Source organism: Schistocerca cancellata, chromosome 6 (genome assembly GCF_023864275.1).
Source record: "Schistocerca cancellata isolate TAMUIC-IGC-003103 chromosome 6, iqSchCanc2.1, whole genome shotgun sequence".
NCBI classification, from domain to species: domain Eukaryota; kingdom Metazoa; phylum Arthropoda; class Insecta; order Orthoptera; family Acrididae; genus Schistocerca; species Schistocerca cancellata.
This window is the reverse complement of record NC_064631.1, coordinates 449,037,378-449,059,110: the sequence shown is the minus strand read 5'-3', so window position 1 is coordinate 449,059,110 and position 21,733 is coordinate 449,037,378. Positions and strand designations below refer to the sequence as shown.

At 43.9% G+C, this 21,733-nt stretch overlaps 1 protein-coding gene across 1 annotated transcript in view; it reads left to right on the top strand.

Annotated features, from left to right (window-relative positions):
• LOC126088381 (uncharacterized protein KIAA1522-like) overlaps window positions 1-21,733 on the top strand; it is a 483,550-nt gene that overhangs the window by 330,915 nt on the left and 130,902 nt on the right. Inside the window, exon 5 of the mRNA XM_049906520.1 lies at window positions 15,535-15,997. Coding sequence (XP_049762477.1) covers window positions 15,535-15,997 — 463 coding nt within the window. The remainder of the gene's footprint in view (window positions 1-15,534; window positions 15,998-21,733) is intronic.

Genomic DNA, 21,733 nt, shown 5'->3' with positions numbered 1-21,733 from the left:
TTATTTTTACTTTCATTAGAAAATATTAATCTATTTCATAAGTCTTCTTTTTTGAATCTATGTTGCATCGCAAAATGAAGACGTTTCTTTCGATTCTGTTCATTGACCCAAAATTTATTGCACGCTACCCGGTCGTGATACCCATACGTATTGAAGGTATTTCTGATTGTGTTGGCACATACCTTCTTTCCCCTAGACTAACTCACCAGCCAACTTAGGAGCGCTGATTTTAGGTTTCTTCTTCATTTAAATCTCACGTCTGCATCAGTCAGAGTGTGAGGGCATCCGGTACATGGTTAGTTTCTTAGTGATTTTGTTGCGCAAAATAGAACTATTATCGACTGAACCGTCGATCTAGGTGTACCGACTACTTTAGCAATCTCGTAAGAAGATTTGCACTCATTATGTAAGCGCAGAATAAGTTTCCTTTCGATCAGCGTCGTCTCACTACCCTTACCGCCCATGGTGCTAATTGCACTGTATCAGCGCCTTTCAGAACCACACACAGGCGACAGAGTGGTTCTGCGCACGGTTGACTCTACTGTGTGCCGTGGGTCAACGTCAAAGTTTAATCACTGCGCGCAGAATTTCGGCATGTTCAGATGGTGGGTGAATACTTTATGAACTAGCTCTTGTATTACATTTTCTATTTTGTTAACCTTGTTGTCGATTTGGATGCATTTCTTTCCTTGCTTTTCAACAAAAATGACTTACGAGGTACTTCTTACATGACTGGGTCTTTAGATTTTGTATACATTTCTTTTCATGTTACACAGACTTTGTTTTCTAAAAGACATGCAGCTAGAAGAATACTTTTTGGACTCACTGTAGTTTCTGGATGACAAGTGAAAAACCAAGATTCTTCACATGTTATGACCCTTTCCAAGAAATTATAATCATTTTCAGTCGTATTCAAAGCTTCAGTACAAACTCTTACATGACCTTATTTTTGTTCGATCGTCAGAATTTTCGCCACCAGTTTTGCACACACTTTACTCGTGTTAAATTGGTGGTGTAAGAAATCCCACAATCACTCTTTGTCAATTACTTCAGTTTACTTCGCTCGATTGCTCAACTGACGGTCAGATCGAATCAAATTACCTCCCCTTTTCGACATTTTCATCCGTTTTTGACGTCGAAAGGCGTCCTGAACGTGAATCCGCATCAACGGCTTCTCGGTTATCTTGGAAACGCACGAAACACTCAAAAACTCGCGTACTGTACGTGATGAACAGTTCTGCCAGACACTTCTTTTCGTAAAAGGTGGGTTTCAGTAGCAGTTTTTCCAAGTTTCATGTGAAACTTCACGGCAGTTCGTTCCTCTATTATTACACTTATCATTTTTCCGGCAAAACAAAATAACAGCTCTTATACAAACGGAGGCCATGCCATAACGATTTTTCTGTAGACACCAAAGATTCCACATTCGACTGTTTAGGATTCACGTTTCACAGAAACTGGTCGTTCATATTTGGCGCATGCGTACTTACGCTGTGAAAGCATCAATCCAGTTATTTTATAGCCACGTTGTATTTTTTCATTTATTTAAAAATCTTTCGACAAACATATTAAACTTCATTAGATAATTCGTACGCTCAGCAATACGCGAATCGTAACAACAAATGATTGACAGCGAGCGCGGTTGAGCGTGGATCGTGGCAATATTGTCGGTTCGCCGGTTCGTGTGCCCCATTATGGCCATAGCAGCAACAGCTGTGCAGTTCCATACTGAATACCTTCTCACGCCGCCTTTCAACGTGCGGTATTGAGTTCGCTTTACAGGAGCGTAATATACTCGTCACTTAATTAACGCACTCATGTGTATAAAATGATACTGTGTTTCTATCGTTTGTAAATGTAATCAAAAGCATCAGGAAGAGAACTGTCTTCTGCTGAAATCAGAACGATTCACGTTCAGCCTAGTGTTCGATGCGAAAGGGATGCTAAGATGGGTCTGAATAGACCATGTAAATACATAACTAACAACACTAAGATAATCATTTAAAAGGAAAATTAGTACTTAAATATTTACATTAAGTTCTTAAGCACTTACCAGTCACTATAGTGTGCACACTTGTGCAGAGGAGTATTCCTTAATAATGAGATGAGATTTATTATACATCATTCAGTCAAAAGTATGAAACACAAACACAAAAAAGACGAATTACGGCAAAAATTAAACACCACTTAGTTCAGAATCGCTGTCTTCCTCGACTGTGTCGTTATCTGAGCTCTGGTCTGTGGAAGAGTCACTGGAGTTTCCCAAGAACATAACTGTATTTTCAATGTAACTTTCTATACTCACTCCAACTTTCCATGCTTCCTCAAAATCTGTGTGGCGTACAACATTACTCCTCTTCTCTGGCGTTATTTGTGCTACTGGCTCCTCTAACAGTTTTTGAATTTTTGTCAGAGTGAAGCTGTTATTTGTTACCACATAATGTTTCACCTGCGCCAAAACGTTTTCGATAGTAGCGGTAGTGGTGGAAGTCTAAGGACTCTGGCCATGTTCTGTTGATTTCCTCAATTTGTATACGAGGATACAGTTAGGTACGAAATCAGATGCAGCTCCAGCATTCAAGAAAATAATCCTTACGCCCTTCTCAATGGGAACAGCAGAACTTCAGCATATGTTATCATCTGTCCAGTCTTTTCTGACCGAATGACCGGCGTTTATCCTGGTTTCGTCGGGCCACACAGTGTCTTCAAACGGCATTCTAACGATATTTCTTAAAAATCGACAGCGCCACGCTATGATGTTACGTCTCCCCATTATTATTTTCCGTCCATTAACTTTTTTAATCACAAACCGAGGGCTCCGACAACCGTTAAAAAAAGTATTGCTGCCTCTGAATAACTCCGCCTCGCCAGGAGCAACGCACAGTTTTTCTATAATTGGATACTCTTTTCTCTCGTAATATTTATAGACACACATCAAAAAGTTTTGCATCAGCTCGGTTCTGAGAGTTCCGGAACCTATACAGGACATTGGAATAGAGATCAACATAAACATCAAAAAATGTTCAAATGTGTGTGAATTCCTAAGGGACCAAACTGCTAAGGTCATCGGTCCCTAAACTTACACACTACTTAAACTAACTTATGCTAAGAGCAACACACACACACACACACACACACCAATCCCCGGGTGAGGACTCGAACCTCCGGCGGGAAGGGCCGCGCTGTCCGTGACATGGCGCCTCAAACTGCGCGGCCACTCCGTGCGGCATAAACATCACTTCCGCCCTTTCTATTGCTCATGAAAACCAGAATTTGCATGTTGTACCATCAAACAGCGGGACCGTCAGAGGTGGTGGTCCAGATTGCTGTACACACTGGTACCTCTAATACCCAGAAGCATATCCCCTTGCATTGATGCATGCCTGTATTCGTCGTAGCATACTATCCACAAGTTCATCAAGGCACTTTGGTCCAAATTGTCCCACTCCTCAAAGGCGTTTCGGCGTAGATCCCTCAGAGTGGTTGGTGAGTCACGTCGTCTATAAACAGTCCTTTTCAATCGATCCCAGGCATGTTCGCTAGTGTTCATGGCTGGAGACCATGCTGGCCACTCTAGACGAGTAATGTCGTTATCCTGAAGGAAGTCATTCGCAAGATGTGCATGATGGGGCGCGAATTGTCCTCCATGAAAACAAATGCCTCGCCAATATGCTGCCGATACGGTTGAACTATTGGTCGGAGGATGGCATTCATGTATCGTAGAGCCACTACAGCGCCTTCCATGACTGTCAGCAGCTTACGTCGGCCCCACATAATGCCACCCAAAAACAGCAGGGAAAGTCCACCTTGCTGCACAGTGTGCCTATGACATTGAGCCTGACTGGATTACCTCCAAACACATCTCCGACAATTGTCTTGTTGAAGGCATATGTGACACTCATCGTTGAAGAGAACATGATGCAAATCCTGAGCAGTCCATTCGACATGTTGTTGGGCCCATCTGTACCGCGCTGCATGGTGTCGTGGTTGCAAAGATGGACCTAACCATGGACGTCGGGAGTGAATTTGCGCATCATGCAGCCTATTGCGCACAGTTTGAGTCGTAACACGATCTCCTGTGGTTGTACGAAAAGCATTATTGAACATGGTGGCTTTGCCGTCAGTGTTCCTCCGAGCCATAATCCGTAGGTAGCGGTCATCCATTGCTCATGAATGGTTGTTTACATCTTTAGGCGGGTTTAGTGACATCTCTGAACAGTCAAACGGACAGTGTTTGTGATACAATATCCACAGTCAACGTCTATCTTCAGCAGTCCTGGAACCGCGGTGGTGAAAATTCTTTTACGTGTGTATGTGGCTACGAACACCATGTTGTTGAAAGGAGTGCAAGTTTGTTACTCCTGATTCTGTCCTCTTACCGGGTGTCCGTACTCTAGGAGAACCAGACTCACCCCGCCACCCTCCTACCTTCTGCACCGTACCTTTCCTTACAAATTTTGACGACAGCGTTTTTAGCTTCGAAGCGCCTGCAGTTCTGTCGACTGCCTTCGTAAGAGGCTGGCACGGAGCACAAAAACTCACATGTCTGACCACGCGAAACATGAGCAGGTCGCTGAACTTTCCGTTTAGCGATCACACTTTTTTGAATACTTCCGCTGCAAGCTGCAGACATTCTGTAGCCCAAAATAAATTCGGCCCACAGTAAAACAAAGCACTCCACGATACGTACCACAACTGTCTATGTCATAGGGAGCGAGCATCGTTTACAACCGACTACAATAGCCGTTACCCGCAGTAGCAGAGAAATTTAACAACAGTGAACGGAACAGAAGGCGCGACCAAGCGCGTTCGCTCATTGGCTTTTGCTATGGTGGCAGCTCTGTAAACACTTTGTTATTCTGATATGGGTAGACTCAAAAATCGTCAAAAACAAAAACATTTTGTAAATCTTACCCACACGGATCTACATCTACATCTACATCTACATTTATACTCCGCAAGCCACCCAACGGTGTGTGGCGGAGGGCACTTTACGTGCCACTGTCATTACCTCCCTTTCCTGTTCCAGTCGCGTATGGTTCGCGGGAAAAACGACTGTCTGAAAGCCTCCGTGCGCGCTCTAATCTCTCTAATTTTACATTCGTGATCTCCTCGGGAGGCATAAGTAGAGGGAAGCAATATATTTGATACCTCATCCAGAAACGCACCCTCTCGAAACCTGGCGAGCAAGCTACACCGCGATGCAGAGCGCCTCTCTTGCAGAGTCTGCCACTTGAGTTTGTTAAACATCTTCGTAACGCTATCACGGTTACCAGATAACCCTGTGACGAAACGCGCCGCTCTTCTTTGGATCTTCTCTATCTCCTCCGTCAACCCGATCTGGTACGGATCGCACACTGATGAGCAATACTCAAGTATAGGTCGAACGAGTATTTTGTAAGCCACCTCCTTTGTTGATGGACTACAGTTTCTAAGGACTCTCCCAATGAATCTCAACCTGGTACCCGCCTTACCAACAATTAATTTTATATGATCATTCCACTTTAAATCGTTCCGCACGCATACTCCCAGATATTTTACAGAAGTAACTGCTACCAGTGTTTGTTCCGCTATCATATAATCATACAATAAAGGATCCTTCTTTCTATGTATTCGCAATACATTACATTTGTCTACGTTAAGAGTCAGTTGCCACTCCCTGCACCAACTGCCTATCCACTGCAGATCTTCCTGCATTTCGCTACAATTTTCTAATGCTGCAACTTCTCTGTATATTACAAAATCATCCGCGAAAAGCCGCATGGAACTTCCGACACTATCTACTAGGTCATTTATATATATTGTGAAAAGCAATGGTCCCATAACACTCCCCTGTGGCACGCCAGAGGTTACTTTAACGTCTGTAGACGTCTCTCCATTGATAACAACATGCTGTGTTCTGTTTTCTAAAAACTCTTCAATCCAGCCACACAGCTGGTCTGATATTCCGTAGGCTCTTACTTTGTTTATCAGGCGACAGTGCGGAACTGTATCGAACGCCTTCCGGAAGTCAAGAAAAATAGCATCTACCTGGGAGCCTGTATCTAATATTTTCTGGGTCTCATGAACAAATAAAGCGAGTTGGGTCTCACACGATCGCTGTTTCCGGAATCCATGTTGATTCCTACATAGTAGATTCTGGGTTTCCAAAAACAACATGATACTCGAGCAAAAAACTTGTTCTAAAATTCTACAACAGATCGACGTCAGATATATAGGTCTATAGTTTTGCGCATCTGCTCGACGACCCTTCTTGAAGACTGGGACTACCTGTGCTCTTTTCCAATCATTTGGAACCTTCCGTTCCTCTAGAGACTTGCGGTACACGGCTGTTAGAAGGGGGTCAAGTTCTTTCGCGTACTCTGTGTAGAATCGAATTGGTATCCCGTCAGGTCCAGTGGACTTTCCTCTGTTGAGTGATTCCAGTTGCTTTTCTATTCCTTGGACACTTATTTCGATGTCAGCCATTTTTTTTGTTTGTGCGAGGATTTAGAGAAGGAACTGCAGTGCGGTCCTCCTCTGTGAAACAGCTTTGGAAAAAGGTGTTTAGTATTTCAGCTTTACGCGTGTCATCCTCTGTTTCAATGCCTTCATCATCCCGGAGTGTCTGGATATGCTGTTTCGAGTCACTTACTGATCACTTCACTGCACTGAAATTTTGCCAGTCAGGTACTAGGCAGCATTCAACTCATGTGATGTACTTTATAATTAGCACTTCAGTTGCCTCTGCTATGAAATTCATCAATGTCGTAGAAGGAATTGGCCACTAATAAATGCTTTAGGCTCCTCCTCCTAAAATGTACTTTAGTGGTGGCTTCAAAAATGGTTCAAATGGCTCTGAGCACTATGGGGCTTAACTTCTGAGGTCATCAGTCCCCTAGAACTTAGAACTACCTACACCTAACTAACCTAAGGACATCACACACATCCATGCCCGAGGCAGGATTCGAACCTGCGACCGTAACGGTCGCGCGGTTCCAGACTGTATCGCCTAGAACCGCTCGGCCACCCCGGCCGGCTGCTAGTAACTTAACATCTTGTGTTTACCGACAAACTGCTTCCAATACACTATGTGATCATTAGTATCCAGATACCTGTAACGTAATGCACAGTTGACCACTAGATGTCATGGGATGCAGACCGGCAAGTATACAAGGAGGTGGGGAGTATTGAGTTGACAGCAGAGAAGCAGGAGCAGCAGATAGGGTCGATCAGGAGGGCCCGCTGGCTTCGAACGTAGACTAGTCACTGTACTCTAAAGCTGCCCAAGTAGATTGTTGACGATGTGATTCTGAAGTGGAGCCGTGGAAGAACAACAATATCGAAAACCAAGACCAGGCAGACGTCACGTAATGAATGACACTGACCGTCGAGCATTGCCGAGGTTGGTTGTAAAAAAATCGCATGAAATCAGCAAAAGGAATTACTCGTGAGTTACAAAGTGATAACAGCACTCTAGCTACCACAACGTTGTGCGCTGGTAGTTAAAAGTAATTACAATGGTCCAGCAGCTTCTCATAAGCCACGCGTTCCTGTAGTCGATTCTAAGCTTGAGGTGGTGTAAAGAGCGACGCCAGAGAACGATTGACGAAGCACGCTATTACCTGTGGTAAATCCGATGGAAGGATTTGGGCTAGGAAAATTGGTGGAGGACGTTACCTGCTAACATGTGTAGTGCCAACAAGGCACGTACAGTACAAATTCGGAGGAGCTGTTTTTACACTTTGGGGGCATTTTTCGTGGTTACAGTATGATATCCTTACTGTAGTTAAGATAACGTCAAATGCGTAAGGATGTGAACATGTTTTGCAGCACTGTGTATTGCTTACAGCAGAAGAACTGTTTAGAGATGATTATTGTTACTGTCAGCACGACAATGCACCCTGTCATAAAGTAGCGTCTATGAGCCAATGGTTTGTGGATTGTAACATTCCTTAAATGGATTGGCCTTCCCAGAGTCCCGACCTGAACACTCTGGGAGATCTTTGGAATGAGTTAGAACACAGAGTTCGCTCCAGGCCTCAGTGTCCAGCATCACTAACGTCTCTGTTTCGGGTCCTCAGGGAGAATGAACTGCCATTCCTCCATAGACATTCACACATCTCTTTAGGAGAATTTATGTGGTGAAATCTCGGCTTGCCAACCAAGTGACATCGTTATTCTCCGCTGATAATCCAAGATGTGAGCCCTGAAATAATCAAAGAATGCTTCCTTCTGGCTTTGGGAAAGGCAGTTCTGGCGTTAACATTGACAATGGAGCCGCTCAGGATAGCCGCCCGATCTAAGGCGCCTTGTCACGGTCCGTGCAGCTTCCCCCGTCGGAGGCTCGAGTCCTCCCTTGGGCATGGATGGTGTGTGTTGTCCATAGTGTAAGTTAGTTTAAGTTAGATTAAGTAGTGTGTAGGCGTAGGGACCGATGACCTCAGCAGTTTGGTACCATAAGACCTTACCACAAATTTCCCAAATTTAAAAAAAAAAGCCGCGCGGCGTAGCTGCGCTGTCTCAGGCGCCTTGTCACGGTCCGCGGCTCCCCCTGTCGGAGGTTCGAGTCCTCCCTCGGACCTGGGTGTGTGTGTTGTCCTTAGTGTAAGTTAGTTTAAGTTAGATTAAGTAGTGCGTAAGCTTAGGGACCTATGACCTCAGCAGTTTGATCCCATAAGACCTTACCACAAATTTCCAAAATTTCCTTGACAATGGATGAATGTTTCAAGAAACATTAAGACAGTTTCATACGATATGTCGACCTAGAAAAATTGGTGAACAGTATAAAGTATTAAAAGAAGTTTGAACTCGACGGAAAAATAAATATACACTAAAGGTACATCGATTAGTAGTAAAATATCTACTAGAGCCGATGATAAGAATGCATTAAAGGGGCTGCATGGAGACCCATAGGCTCATCGGCTATTCTGGATGCAAGAAATTATTCCTGTACCTATAGAAAGTCTGAAGATGATGGCTCAAACTTTCAGTAATTTGTGTAAAGTAGTTTACAGCTGGAACCTGCGAGGCTAGATTAAGGACTAGTAAGTTTTCCATGAAGCCAGGTGTATTTCAGCAGCTGTAGGAAATAAAATGGTTCAAATGGCTCTGAGTACTATGAGACTTAACATCTGAGGTCATCAGTCCCCTATAACTTAGAAATACTTAAACCTAACTAACCTAAGAACATCAAACACATCCATGCCCGAGGCAGTATTCTAACCTGCGACCATAGCAGTTGGACGGGTCCTGACTGAAGCGGCTAGAACCGCTCGGCCACCGCGGCCGGCAGGGAATAAAATTGTGACATATCTTGGCATGTAACAGCACTTTGCAGAGCTTAGTGGGAGAACGAAATGGCAAATGAAAGCTCTTGCGTATTGCTTCATAGTCTGAGTGGTTGAAAAGTCACAATGTTGGAAACTATTTCTTGGAGCTCCTCGGAGCTTCCCAAATTGAGGCAACTGCCGGCACTTGTAAGTGTAGAAGGCGAGTCGCGGGCGTTATGGCCGTTGTAGGTGATGTTTTAATTGGTTGTATATATCTTATTGAGATTGAGCAAATCTTCATGTTCCATAAAGTTAATCCTTAAATACAGGAAACTTTTGTGTGTATGTACCGATTTCAAATTAATATTTTTCCGGTTACCTAGGCTGATGTTGAGGTTTAGTGAGCACCCATGTGCTCTGAAGAAAGAAGCTTCATATCAGATTATGGAGGCAGCGCCTTGTTGGAGGTGGCATCTCATAAACAAGATGGACTTGGATCGGTCTCATGAAATTATATTTGTTTCTATAAGAAACTTTGTGGGGTGGCGGGTGGAATAAGATTTATTGCTCGCTGTCTTTTATTATAACCTGAAAACAATTTTCCGGTCAGCCAGAAAGCGATGGAGAACATACTGAGCATAGTTTCCAATCTGCAAGTCCACATTCTTTTTGTGATCACTGAAATAAATGCTTCTACTCTCTGTTTACTCAACGAGATCAGGAATTGCGACTGTAAATAAAAGTTTTGAGCTGTAACTAATTCACATATTCAATAAAGTTTCAGACGCGGAACATAGTAATATTCCTGATAATAATAATAATAATAATAATAATAATAATATCAATAATGTCTATCGTAAACAGCACTATAAGCAGTTCGGAGGCGACCTCTTCGGTAAGTTCCCATTAAATGGTTTTCCGCCCTGACCACTAGTAATGAAAATTTATTGCTCGCCACAAAAGTGGAAAATAATATCACCATCTGCCACGAGGTTTTGTTAACATTTCGGGCGGCACACAAACAATTACTCTCGGGAAATCAAAGGGAACCAGGAAGATGTACAGTCCTCGCGGATTCACTTCCTATATGTACCGAAAACATGCGTTTACCAGCAGCCTGGCTATGACGTCATCCGAGGCAGCGTGTAAGCCGGCGTTTGACAGACGCGGACCGATTGATAGTTGAGTGCAAAGTGCGTATGTTATTACCTCTCAGGCCGTACTTATATATGGCGCAGCGGACGGCCAAAGGGAACATCTGTCGTCATCTGCTGTATGCCCATGGTAGCAGCGTCTAAATGGCCGCTTTCTCGGACACATATATTTTAATAGCTCCGACATAAATCAGTTTACAAACTTCATAATTTTATATGAGTGGAGTTATGTTGGTCTTCATTAAAGAAAAAGTTTTAGTTCGACCGCATTTAAACTTTGCCAGCTAAAATTGTAGAACGGAACTGACAATAGAGCATGACTTCTGAGCCACTTCTTTAAGAGGCATTTATTTACATTAAGGTCTTGAAATCATTAATATAAATGATACTTAATCTATTACAAATAAGGACGTTTTTGTTCCAGATTTAGTTTTTAGTAAATTACTTGAAAACTATTAGAGGTAGCTTAATGGGATCACATAGTTAACGTTTTTTATCAAACTGAAGCTTCATAAGAATTTTCAAATTTCTGAGTCTAATATTTAGCGCCTTTTATTTTTCGTAAAAACGCCAATATTGACCGAATTTTGCTCCTATCAAGTTGAGACTTGTTGATTGCGACATACGTGTGCATATTCTGGACAATTTTTGACTTTCTGTCTTTATTATTTAGTGCCATTTGTTTTTATTTAAAACGTTGTATTGAGGGAAACATAATTATCTGGTCACCCTGAGTTTTAACAATTTTAACATTAATATATTGAAGCTTTTGTTGACAAAGTTTTTAAAAGCTACTTGAATTTTTAATTTCATTCTTAGAATATGGCGCAGTACTTTGTATGCTACGTACAGGCGCGTTATGAACAGCAGTGAATTGGGATAACTCCCGGTACATTCGCTCGCCTCTGTATCTCTCAAATGATACAGCGCTTGTTTCGTCACAAGTAGAAATGTGTTAGTATTGTGTGTCTTTTGACCAATTAATTTTGAACTGTATTCCAGTTTTTGTCTTTGTGGGTATAATCATAAGAGTCCGCCTGCTTAGCTGGCTGGTAACGTGCTTGCCTCCCGTGCAGTTGATCTGGGTTCGATTTCCAGCCGGGTTGGAGATTTTCTCCGCTCGTGGACTGGATGTTGTGTTGTCCTCATCATCATTTCATCCTCATCACCGGCCCTTAAGTCGCACAATGTGGCGTCAACTTAAATAACACTTGCACTTGGCGGCTGAACTTCCCCAGACGGGGCCTCCCGACCAACGATGCCATACGTTCATTTTATTTTTTATCGCAAGAAGTTGATAGGAGACAGAGGCATCTGATGAACTGCTAGCAGCGTACGTTTTCCAGTCCGCTGGTTTTATCCAGAATACTCCTGAATGCAGCTGTATAGTTACGGGACACCGATCACTAGTTTTTTAGTAGTGACGATTTTGATCTTGGCTGCTGGTTCAAAACATTTTCTTTTTGAGTTGTAATAGTCCTGAGCATTAAAATCCATTCCACCAGTAAATATTTCTCCTCTTAATGGGGGGATACATTTTCTTATTGAGTTATAGTAGCGCTGAGCATTAAAATCCGATCAGCCAGTAAACGTTTCCCCACCTAATCTTGGGATTCGTCTCGAACGCCCAGAACAACGGGATTCCGACCGCAGCTGCAACTGAACCTTATTGCGACGCGGCGGAGACGGCGAGGAAGACACGAAAGAAATGTTTCAATGTAGTTATAATCAACGACTTTAATATCCGTGAAAATGAAGAATGAAGCCTCCGCAGTTGGCAGCATTTAATGATGAGCATTGTGTCACAGACAGAATTTCATTTACCGCTTTCAATGAAACACAGTGGTGCGGGGCAGTGGTACGACAGCCGACTCGTAGTCGAAGACAGCAGTTCAAAGCCCCGTCTGGCCATACAGATTCAGGTATTGCGTAATTTCCCAAAACCGTTTGAGGCGAATGCCGGGATGTGTCACATGATCGGACACGATCAAATTCTACTTCACATCTCCCGATCTTTCCCCTATATGAAATTGTGCTCCGTATCTAATGTCCTCCTCTCTGAGGGAGCGTTGCGCCCTAATAATCCTTCCTTCGTTTTTAGATCTAATAAATGCCCAGGATACTTGCAAACATAGTTTCTTTACGTACACTATCTGATCAAAAGTATGCGGGCATCTGTTTCTGGACATTAATATGGGATGTGCCCACGTTTCTACTGCAAACTGCTTGAACTCTGCAGAGGACACACTGTGTGAGGCGTCGGATTCTCTGAGGAGGTATAGCAGCCCAGTCTTCCTCAAGAGCCGAAACCGGAGAAGGTAGTGATGTTGGACACTGGGGTCTGGAGCAAAGTTGACGTTGGAATTCACCCCAAAGGTGTTCCATTGTGTTCAGACCGGGACTCTCGGCAGGTCAGTCCATTTTGGGAACTTTATTGTCCACAAACCATTGCCCCACAGTTGCTGCTTTATGACGGGACGCATTGTTGTACTGATAAAAATAATCTCATCCCCGAACAACTACTACACTGGTAGTACACAGTACCGTAAAATGCATTCATATTCTCCCGCATTTAGCGTTTCCTCAAGTCCAATAAGGGAACCATAGTATAATCATGTAAAACATCACTGTACCTTAGCACCAGCTTCCCCGTACTTCACTGTTGGCACTAAACATGATGGCAAGTAACATTCTCCAAGCATTCGCCAAACCCAGTCCCTTACATCGTACTGCCACGGGCCTAAAGTGATTCAACATCTCCAAATCACTCGTTTCCAGTCATTCACCGTCCAGTGGCGTCGCTCTTTGCACAAACTCAATCTGGCTTAGCACTCTCTACGCTAATCTGCAGCACATGAAGACTGATATTGCCCGACCATCTTATCCCATTCTTTTTTATTCCCTAAGCACAGTCATTACGCCGGCTGGACTGCTGGCAGCACTTTTGAATTCAAGAGTAATTCCTTCCATTGCGCTCATGCTATTCTCTGTAATGCTTGACGGTCCCTGCTATCAGCACTTGAGCCCTGCCAGGTCTTGTTCTAGCTGTAGCTGTTTCTTCGCGTTTCCACTTCACAGTCCCATCACGAACAGTCGACTTGGGCGGCTTTTGAAATGTCTCTGCTGAATATGCGGTAGGGTGGGGCTTTCCTAATCATGGGGATATGTGGATAGAAATAAGAAAATGTTATACTGCTCGCCGGCCGGAGTGGCCGTGCGGTTCTGAGCGCTACAGTCTGGAGCCGAGCGACCGCTACGGTCACAGGTTCGAATCCTGCCTCGGGCATGGATGTGTGTGATGTCCTTAGGTTAGTTAGGTTTAATTAGTTCTAAGTTCTAGGCGACTAATGACCTCAGCAGTTGAGTCGCATAGTGCTCAGAGCCATTTGAACCATTTTTTGTTATACTGCTCAACGCGTGTGCACAGCTTGGATGCCTTTATGTTTCCGGGACCATCGCTAGACAAGTCGCACTCTTGCGCAAGAATCTTTTTACAGATATATTTAATCTAGACAGCAGTCATCCAAAAAGAAATACAAGAGATAAGACAATACCGCTTATAACAATCCGCAATCCAACATTAAACCTGTTTATAATAAGGTCTGTTGTTAAAGTTCACGAATGTTGGTCATAAATTTTTCCGCTGCCAGTTACATAGGATCCACCAGGTCGGCAATACTACAACAAGCGACGTCTGTTATAAACTTGAGTAACTGCTCACATCTAAAAATAGTAAGGAAATGGGGTGTGCGTCAGTCTTCGTGGAGCTTTGTGAATCGGAATATGTTATGTGTTATATCTTCTTTATGAAAGTATTCATGTAGCCTAATTATATAAAATAATTCCTCAGCCTCCGTTACAGAATTGGTTTTTGGCGAAATTTTCGACGTCACCTGGAGACGTGGAACTAATGTAAGAAATGCCGTAAAGGGATCTGAGTGCACGGGAATTTCCCCCTTCAGTCCCAACAAAATACCGTCAGACAAATTTCTTCCTTCAACCATATTCCTGAATGTGAGTCTTGTTCAGCTACCACAGAATCTGAAGTAAACCCAGAGCCTGCAACTCCTAATCCTACAATAAATTTGGAAAGTCAGAACTCAGAACCATCATCTTCATCATTTTTTTCTGTATCACCAACCGCTACGAAAATCATCGGTACCACAAGTGCGAGGAGAGAAAAACTCAGCTCTCCATCTGATTTCACCAACCACTGTTCAAAATAGGAAGAGAAAATTGCACTTTGAAAATTTTCAAAGAAAGAACGTGAAGGACTGCAGAAATGCACTGGACGTCAAGAGAACAAATCCGGAAGGGAGTTCATCTTCAGCATTACCTGAAGCTGTATCGAAGGAAGAAGATGTTGGTTGGTTGGTTTGTGTGATTGAAGGGATCAGACTGTTACGGTCATCGGTCCCGAAGAAGATGTACCCCGAGCTTTCTGCAACATCAAATATTACGATCATAGATCTGTGAAGAAAGGGTGATGGATCAGGTATGATAAGAGCAAGGAGTCATTTCACGAAATTTGTGTGGGGGCTGCTGCTCGTAAACATATCAGCTGTAGCAAATGCATGCAACAACTACTGGAACAGTTAAAAAGTGAAAACTGTCATATTGTGTAGCCCCACAAATTTTTAATTTTTTCGTTGTTTCAACATTTTAAATTTTGCTATTTACAATGAAGAAAAATAGATCTTGAAGAAATCTACCTTTATTATACATGACTTATAAATGTTATCTATTCACCATTACAATCAGACGTGTGTAATAAACTATTTTGGGGCGCAAAACGTTGAAGTAATTTGAACCCATCTTACCCTATTACTCAACGGGCATCTGTACTAACAACGCAGTATGCCCCCCCCCCCCCCCCGCTCCCCCCACCTCGTTTTGCACTGGCTGTCCGGCTCTGGTGACATCTATTGATCAATTCTGCATTACATAGAGGTGTCTGTATACTTCCGATCGGATAGTGTATGCGGTTCCTTGTTAACTCTGCCGAGAATTCAAACTGTCAGTGTGACATGGTTTCATTCCTGGTGCCACTGTGATTTTCTTCCTTCTTCTCTAGCATTCAGTGCATGCTTCAGTTGGATAGACGGCTATCAGGTCTTCCTACGTCGCAGGTGGCGCGGCGGCGCAGGGCGCTGCCGGTGCGAGGCGGACGTCGCATTTCCCGTACGCCTTCCTGCGTTCCAAGCTTTCGGTGCTGCCAGAGGAGAACGGCGCCGGGGGCGGAGGCCGGGGAGCGGCGTTCCGAGCTGCCATGGCCGCGGCGGCCGGCAGGGGCAGCGTTGGAGGCGGCGATGTGACGGCGGCGACGCTGCAGCCTCCCACTGTGGGCGACGCCCGCTGCGGGCTACGCGCGCGCGCCAGCTCCGAGGAGTGCGTGACGCGGCTTGCGGAGCGCGCGCGCAGCGCTAGTGACGCGGACGTGGAAGCCGCGCGGCGCCAGCTGCAGCTGTGCGGCACTTTGGGCCGCCCCGGCGCGGGGGCGGCGGCGGCGGCGGCAGCGGGGGTTGGAAGCAGGGAGCAGCGTCGCAGCTTCCCGCCCAACGTGGCTGCCGCCGCCGCCGCCTCTGTCTACCAGTAAGTTTCGCCAGCTGCACTCTGTCGTAGTCTCATTGTATATGCGGTCTGTCCAAAAGAAAAACGAAATCTGAAAGGGGCGCGGGGAGTGAGGGAAGTAAGCTCCGCCATTAGAGTTATGCCTGTTTATTGCGGTGAGAAACTTACCTTAAATAGCCAACCAGTACTGGTAGAACGAAAGCGATACAATATACATTACTTGATTATTGTAGCAATTATATTCTAAACAGTAATATTGACACTGATCAGCCATAACATTATGACTATCGCCCTACTATTGATAAGAAAATCCGTCCAGGAGACATCAGCGTCACCTGGCGAGGAATGACTGCTACTCACACACACGCACGGTGCATGTAGTATCAGAGAGCATGTGTCCGTTTGTAGAACGGGAAACGCGGTGAACTATCGAAATTTGACCGAGGGCAGATTATGATGTCATTTCTGAAACTGCACGACATGTCGGGTGTTCGAGGAGTGCTGTAGTGAGTGTCTTCAGTAAGTGGTGAAACCACGTCCAGACCTTGTGGGGTTGGGCGGCCAACCCTCATTACAGACATCGTACGTCGTGGGCCGAGCAGACTGATAAAGTGGCGAACTGTGGCGGAACCAACATCAGACTTTAATGCTGGGCAGATACGGGGGGCGTTTGAAAAGTCCGAGACATGGCACCACCGGTGCGTATCGAGGTCATGTTTAGTTAGTAGCATCTTTGGAAAGAACGCACATGATTTTTCAGCCATATTGGTCTATTTCTTTGTGTTTGACATTCGTGTCAGTCAAGGAAGTCGAGTGATTGTCAAAAAATGGACGTAAAATAATTTCGTGTGGTGATTAAACATTACTTTATGAAAGGCAAAACGCCTCAGAAGACTAAAGAGAAGCTTGATTAACATTACGGTGACTCTGCACCTTCAATTAGAACAGTTTATAAGTTGTTTCAATATTTTCGGAGTGCACAAGTGATGCTGAACGTTCTGGACGCCCTGTGGAGGTTACGACTCCCGAAATCATTGATAAAATCCATGATATGGTGGTGGATAGCAGAAGAGTTAAGGTGCGTGAGAAAGCTAGTGCTGTAGGAATCTCGAATGAACGAGTACATAATATTTTGCATAAACATTTGGGCATGAGAAAGCTATCCGTAAGATGGGTTCCGCGATTGCTCACGCTTGACCAGAAACAGAATCGTGTGAAGTATTGCAAGGATGGTTTGCAGCTGTTCAGGAAGAATCCGCAGGACCTTAAGCGTCGTTTCGTCACTGTGGATGAAACATGGATACATACATAACTATACTCCTGAGACCAAACAGCAATCTAAACAGTGGGTTACCAAGGGAGAATCTCCACCAAAAAAGGCGAAGACCATTCCTTTGGCCAGAAAGGTTATGGCGACCGTCTTTTGGGATTCGCAAGGGATAATCCTCATCGACTATCTGGAAAAGGGTAAAAATGTTACAGGTGCATATTATTCATCGTTATTGTACCGTTTGAAAACCGAGCTGCAAGAAAAACGCCGGCGATTGGACCGCAAAAAAGTCATTTTCCATCACGACAATGGACCAGCACACAGCTCAGCAGCTGCGATCGCAAAATTATTGGAAATAGGATTCCAACTCGTTTCACATCTCCCTATACTCCAGACTTGGCTCCCTTGGACTACTATTTTTTCCCCAATTTGAGGAAATGGCTGGCGGGACAAAGATTTTATTCAAACGAGGACGTGATTGCAGCAACTAACAGCTATTTTGCAGACTTGGTCAGTTCCTATCATTTGGAAGGGATCAACAAATTAGAACAGTGTTGGACGAAGTGTATATTTCTAAAAGGTGACTGTCTAATCATTAAAAAAGGTTTACCCCAAACACGTAAGTAGTTTTTATTTTTGCACGGACTTTTCAAACGCCCCTCGTACAAGTGTTTCTGAACACATAACGCACCGAACACTCCTAAGGATGAACCTCCACAGCCAACGACCCATGCACAGGCCAATGTTAACACTATGACATTGGCAAATACGACTGAAATGGATACATGACCAACGGCACTGGACATTGGCGCAGTGGCAGAGCATTGCATGGTCTAATGAATCCCGATACCTTCTTCATTGTGCTGATGGGAGGGAGCGAATCCGTCGTCTTCCAGGGGTACAACTCCTTGACACTTGTACTGCGGAACGGAGGCAAGCTGGCAGTGGCTCAATTATGCACTAGTGAACATTCACGTGGACGTCCATGGGTCCAGTGGAGCTCATGTAAGCGTCATGACGGCCAAGGAGTACCGTACACTGGTTGCAGACCACGTACACCCCTTCATGGCGATCATGTTTCCCAAAAGCAGTGCCATTTTTCAACAAGATAATGAACCATCTCACAAGGCCAGTAGTGTGATGGAGTGATTCGAGGAACACAGTGGAGAGCTAGAATTGATGAGTTGGCCCTCCAACTAGGCAGAGCTGGGCTCGATCGAACACATCTGGGATATGATTGAAGATGGCGTCAGAGTTCATGGCCCCTCCCCGGAATTTCCGGGAATTAGGTGACCTGTGTATGCAAATGCGGTACCAACGTCCTCCGGCGGCTTACCAAGGCCTCATTGCTTCCATGCCACGAGGCGTCGCCGCCTTTATCCGTGCCAAAAGTGAACATACCGACTATTAGGTAGATGGTTCGTAATTTTCCGGCTGATCAGTGAATTGTATGCAATACGAACTGCGTTCTTCAGACGAACTTCATTTGGAGTTAGTTGCGGAAAAGGAATTCTTATTAAAATGTCAAAGTTACGAAGGTATAATTTTGTTACGTAGTTACGAAGGGCGTTTGAAAAGTCCGTGCAAAAATAAGAACTAGTTACGTGTTTGGGGTAAACCTTTTTTATTTTTTGTCATAGTCTCCTTTTAGACTTACACATTTCATCCAACGCTGTTCTAATTTGTTGATTCCTTCCGAATAATAGGAATTGTCCAAGTCTGCAAAATAGCTACTAGTTGCTGCAATCACCTCCTTGTTTGAATAAAATATTTGACCCGCCAGCCATTTCTTCAAATTGGGGAATAAATAGTAGTCCGAGGGAGTCAAATGTGGAGAATAGGAGGAATTTGAAACGAGTTGGAATCCTGTTTCCATTAACTTTGCGACCACAACTGCTAAGGTGTGTGCTGGTGCATTGTCGTGATGGAGAAGGACTTTTCTGCGCTCCAATCGCCTGCGTTTTTCTTGCAGCTCGGTTTTCAAACGGTCCAGCAACTATGAATAATATGCAACTGTAATAGTTTTACCCTTTTCCAGATAGTCTATGAGAATTATCCCTTGCAAATCCCAAAAGACAGTCGCGATAATCTTTCCGGCCGAAGGAATGGTCTTCGCCTTTTTGGTGCAGATTCTCCCTTAGTAACTCATTGTTTAGATAATTGTTTGGTCTTAGGAGTATAGTAATGTATCCATCTTACATCCACAGTGACGAAACGACGCTTAAAGTTATGCGGATTCTAAGGGAACAGCTGCAAACCATTCTTGCAACACTTCACATGATTCCATTCTTCATCAAGCGTGAGCAATTGCGGAACCCATCTTGCGGATAGCTTTCTCATGTCCAAATGTTTATGCAAAGTATTATGTACCCATTTATTCGACATTCCCACAGCACTTGCAACCTCATGCACCTTAACTCTTCTGTCACCCATCACCATATCATGGATTTTATCAATGATTTCTGGAATCATAACCTCCACAGGGCATGCAGAATGTTCAGCATCACTGGTGCCCATATAGCCACTCCGAAAATTTAGAAACCTCTTATAAACAGTTCTCATCTAAGGTGCAGAGTCACCATAATGTTTATCAAGCTTCTCTTTAGTCTCCTGAGGCGTTTTGCCTTTCATAAAGTAACATTTAATTACCACATGAAATTCTTTTTCGTCGATTTTTTTACAATCACTCGACTTCCTTTATTCACACGAATGCCAAACACAAAGAAATAGATCAATATGGCTGAAACTTGGTGTGCGTTCTTTCCAGAGATGATACTAACCAAGCATGACCTCGATACGCAAAGGTGGTGCCATCTCTCGGACTTTGCACGGACTTTTCAAACGCCCCTCGTACTTACCATTGTAAATTGTGCATTTGAAATATGCAAGCGAATCCACCTATATTCATTTATATCTTAATAATGGGAAAACTCCACTGACACCACTCACGCCACTATGAGACATGCGTGAAGTGTCTCTGTAACTGTCACTGTTGTTACGAAATGAAATAATTATCTCCTCCATTGACACTCTGATGTTTGTCGACCTTCTTCCCGTCTTCAGACGTCCCTAGCAACTTCTTTTGTGAGTGCTTAGACTGCAGAAAAGATAAATTTATTTACATTTCTGGCAAAGTAACCTTTTAATTCGGGCACATTTCAACTGTTTGGTCGAAATGGCAGCGGTAAGGTGATAACCCAATTATTGCATGCTCGTATGTTCTTGCCAGCTCCTAGATTTCAGGTATGAAGAGCTTTGTTTTATGGAGAGATGTCCGTTCCATAAACTCCACCTCTCTGGGATTATCACTTCCATCCACGTTCCGACACTGAAGCCAAATCAATCATTCCCTCCTTTTGGTTTGTCATGGTAGGTGCCTTTTCAGTGACAGCTGAATGATGAGGAGCATTATCTAGAACTGTTGATGTTTTTCGCAAATTCTGAATTAGTGATTCTACGAAGCGCTTTGTTAAAGTAGCGGCGTTCGTTTTTTCATCAAAATCTCCTGCCCGCTTTGATTCAAAAATCGGGAGACGATTCGTAAGAAAACCTTCCGAGGTGCCTGAATGGCAAAGAATATCTCTCTCCCCTTGCCAGAAGGCATTGCCATATTGTCATTATTTGTTTACTTGCCTCATCTGTTCAGTCCTGCTTGATGACGTGACCGGAACTAACCTACGTCTCATCAAGTCATCCAACTTCGTCGATAATCTTACCACGGATCTGCTTTAAAAATCGGCGTCGCCATGCAGCTACATCGTTCCTCTCCATCAACACTTTACAGCCACAGAAAGGTCCATAGAAAAATCCTTTGCCGTGCTATGTTATGCCACTGCCTTGAAAAAGACCAGATTCCTTGAAGGGGACCAATAACTCGCGTGAGTGTCGGATTTTCGTTTCAGCGATAATAATAATCATAAACATGATCACGAATTGCATTCTCAGTAAATGAATCTATATTGGTAAACCGCTTATCCGTGTAACGTTTTCTCCACAAGAGCCTCAAACTTCGATGTTTTTCCAGCTTCCTCTTATCTCTCGAACATTCTTAGCCAATCTTCACAATAGTGTTTTTGTTGATATTCAGAGCCACAGCAGTTCTATCGATTACATTGTTGATAGAGAGCAGCGAGCGCCCATTAAGTTTTTAACAGCTATGTGTGTTTTAGGGCAATTGTAATATGAGACGTTTCGCCGATTATGTGTGGTTCACGGCTACTTTTTTTAAAACTGATGAAATTGGAAAAAAGTAGGAAATTAAGGATATTGGACCTGGATAAGCTGAAAGACAAGAAGTAGTTGGGAGTTTCAGAAGGAGCACTAGGCAACAACTGACTAGAACAGGGAAAAGGAATACAGTAGAAGACGAATGGGTAGCTTTACGAGATAAACTACCGAAGGCAGCAAAGGGTCGAGTAAGTAAAAAGACGAGGGTTAGTAAAAATCCTTCGATAAGATAAGAGATATTGAATTTAACTGATGAAAGG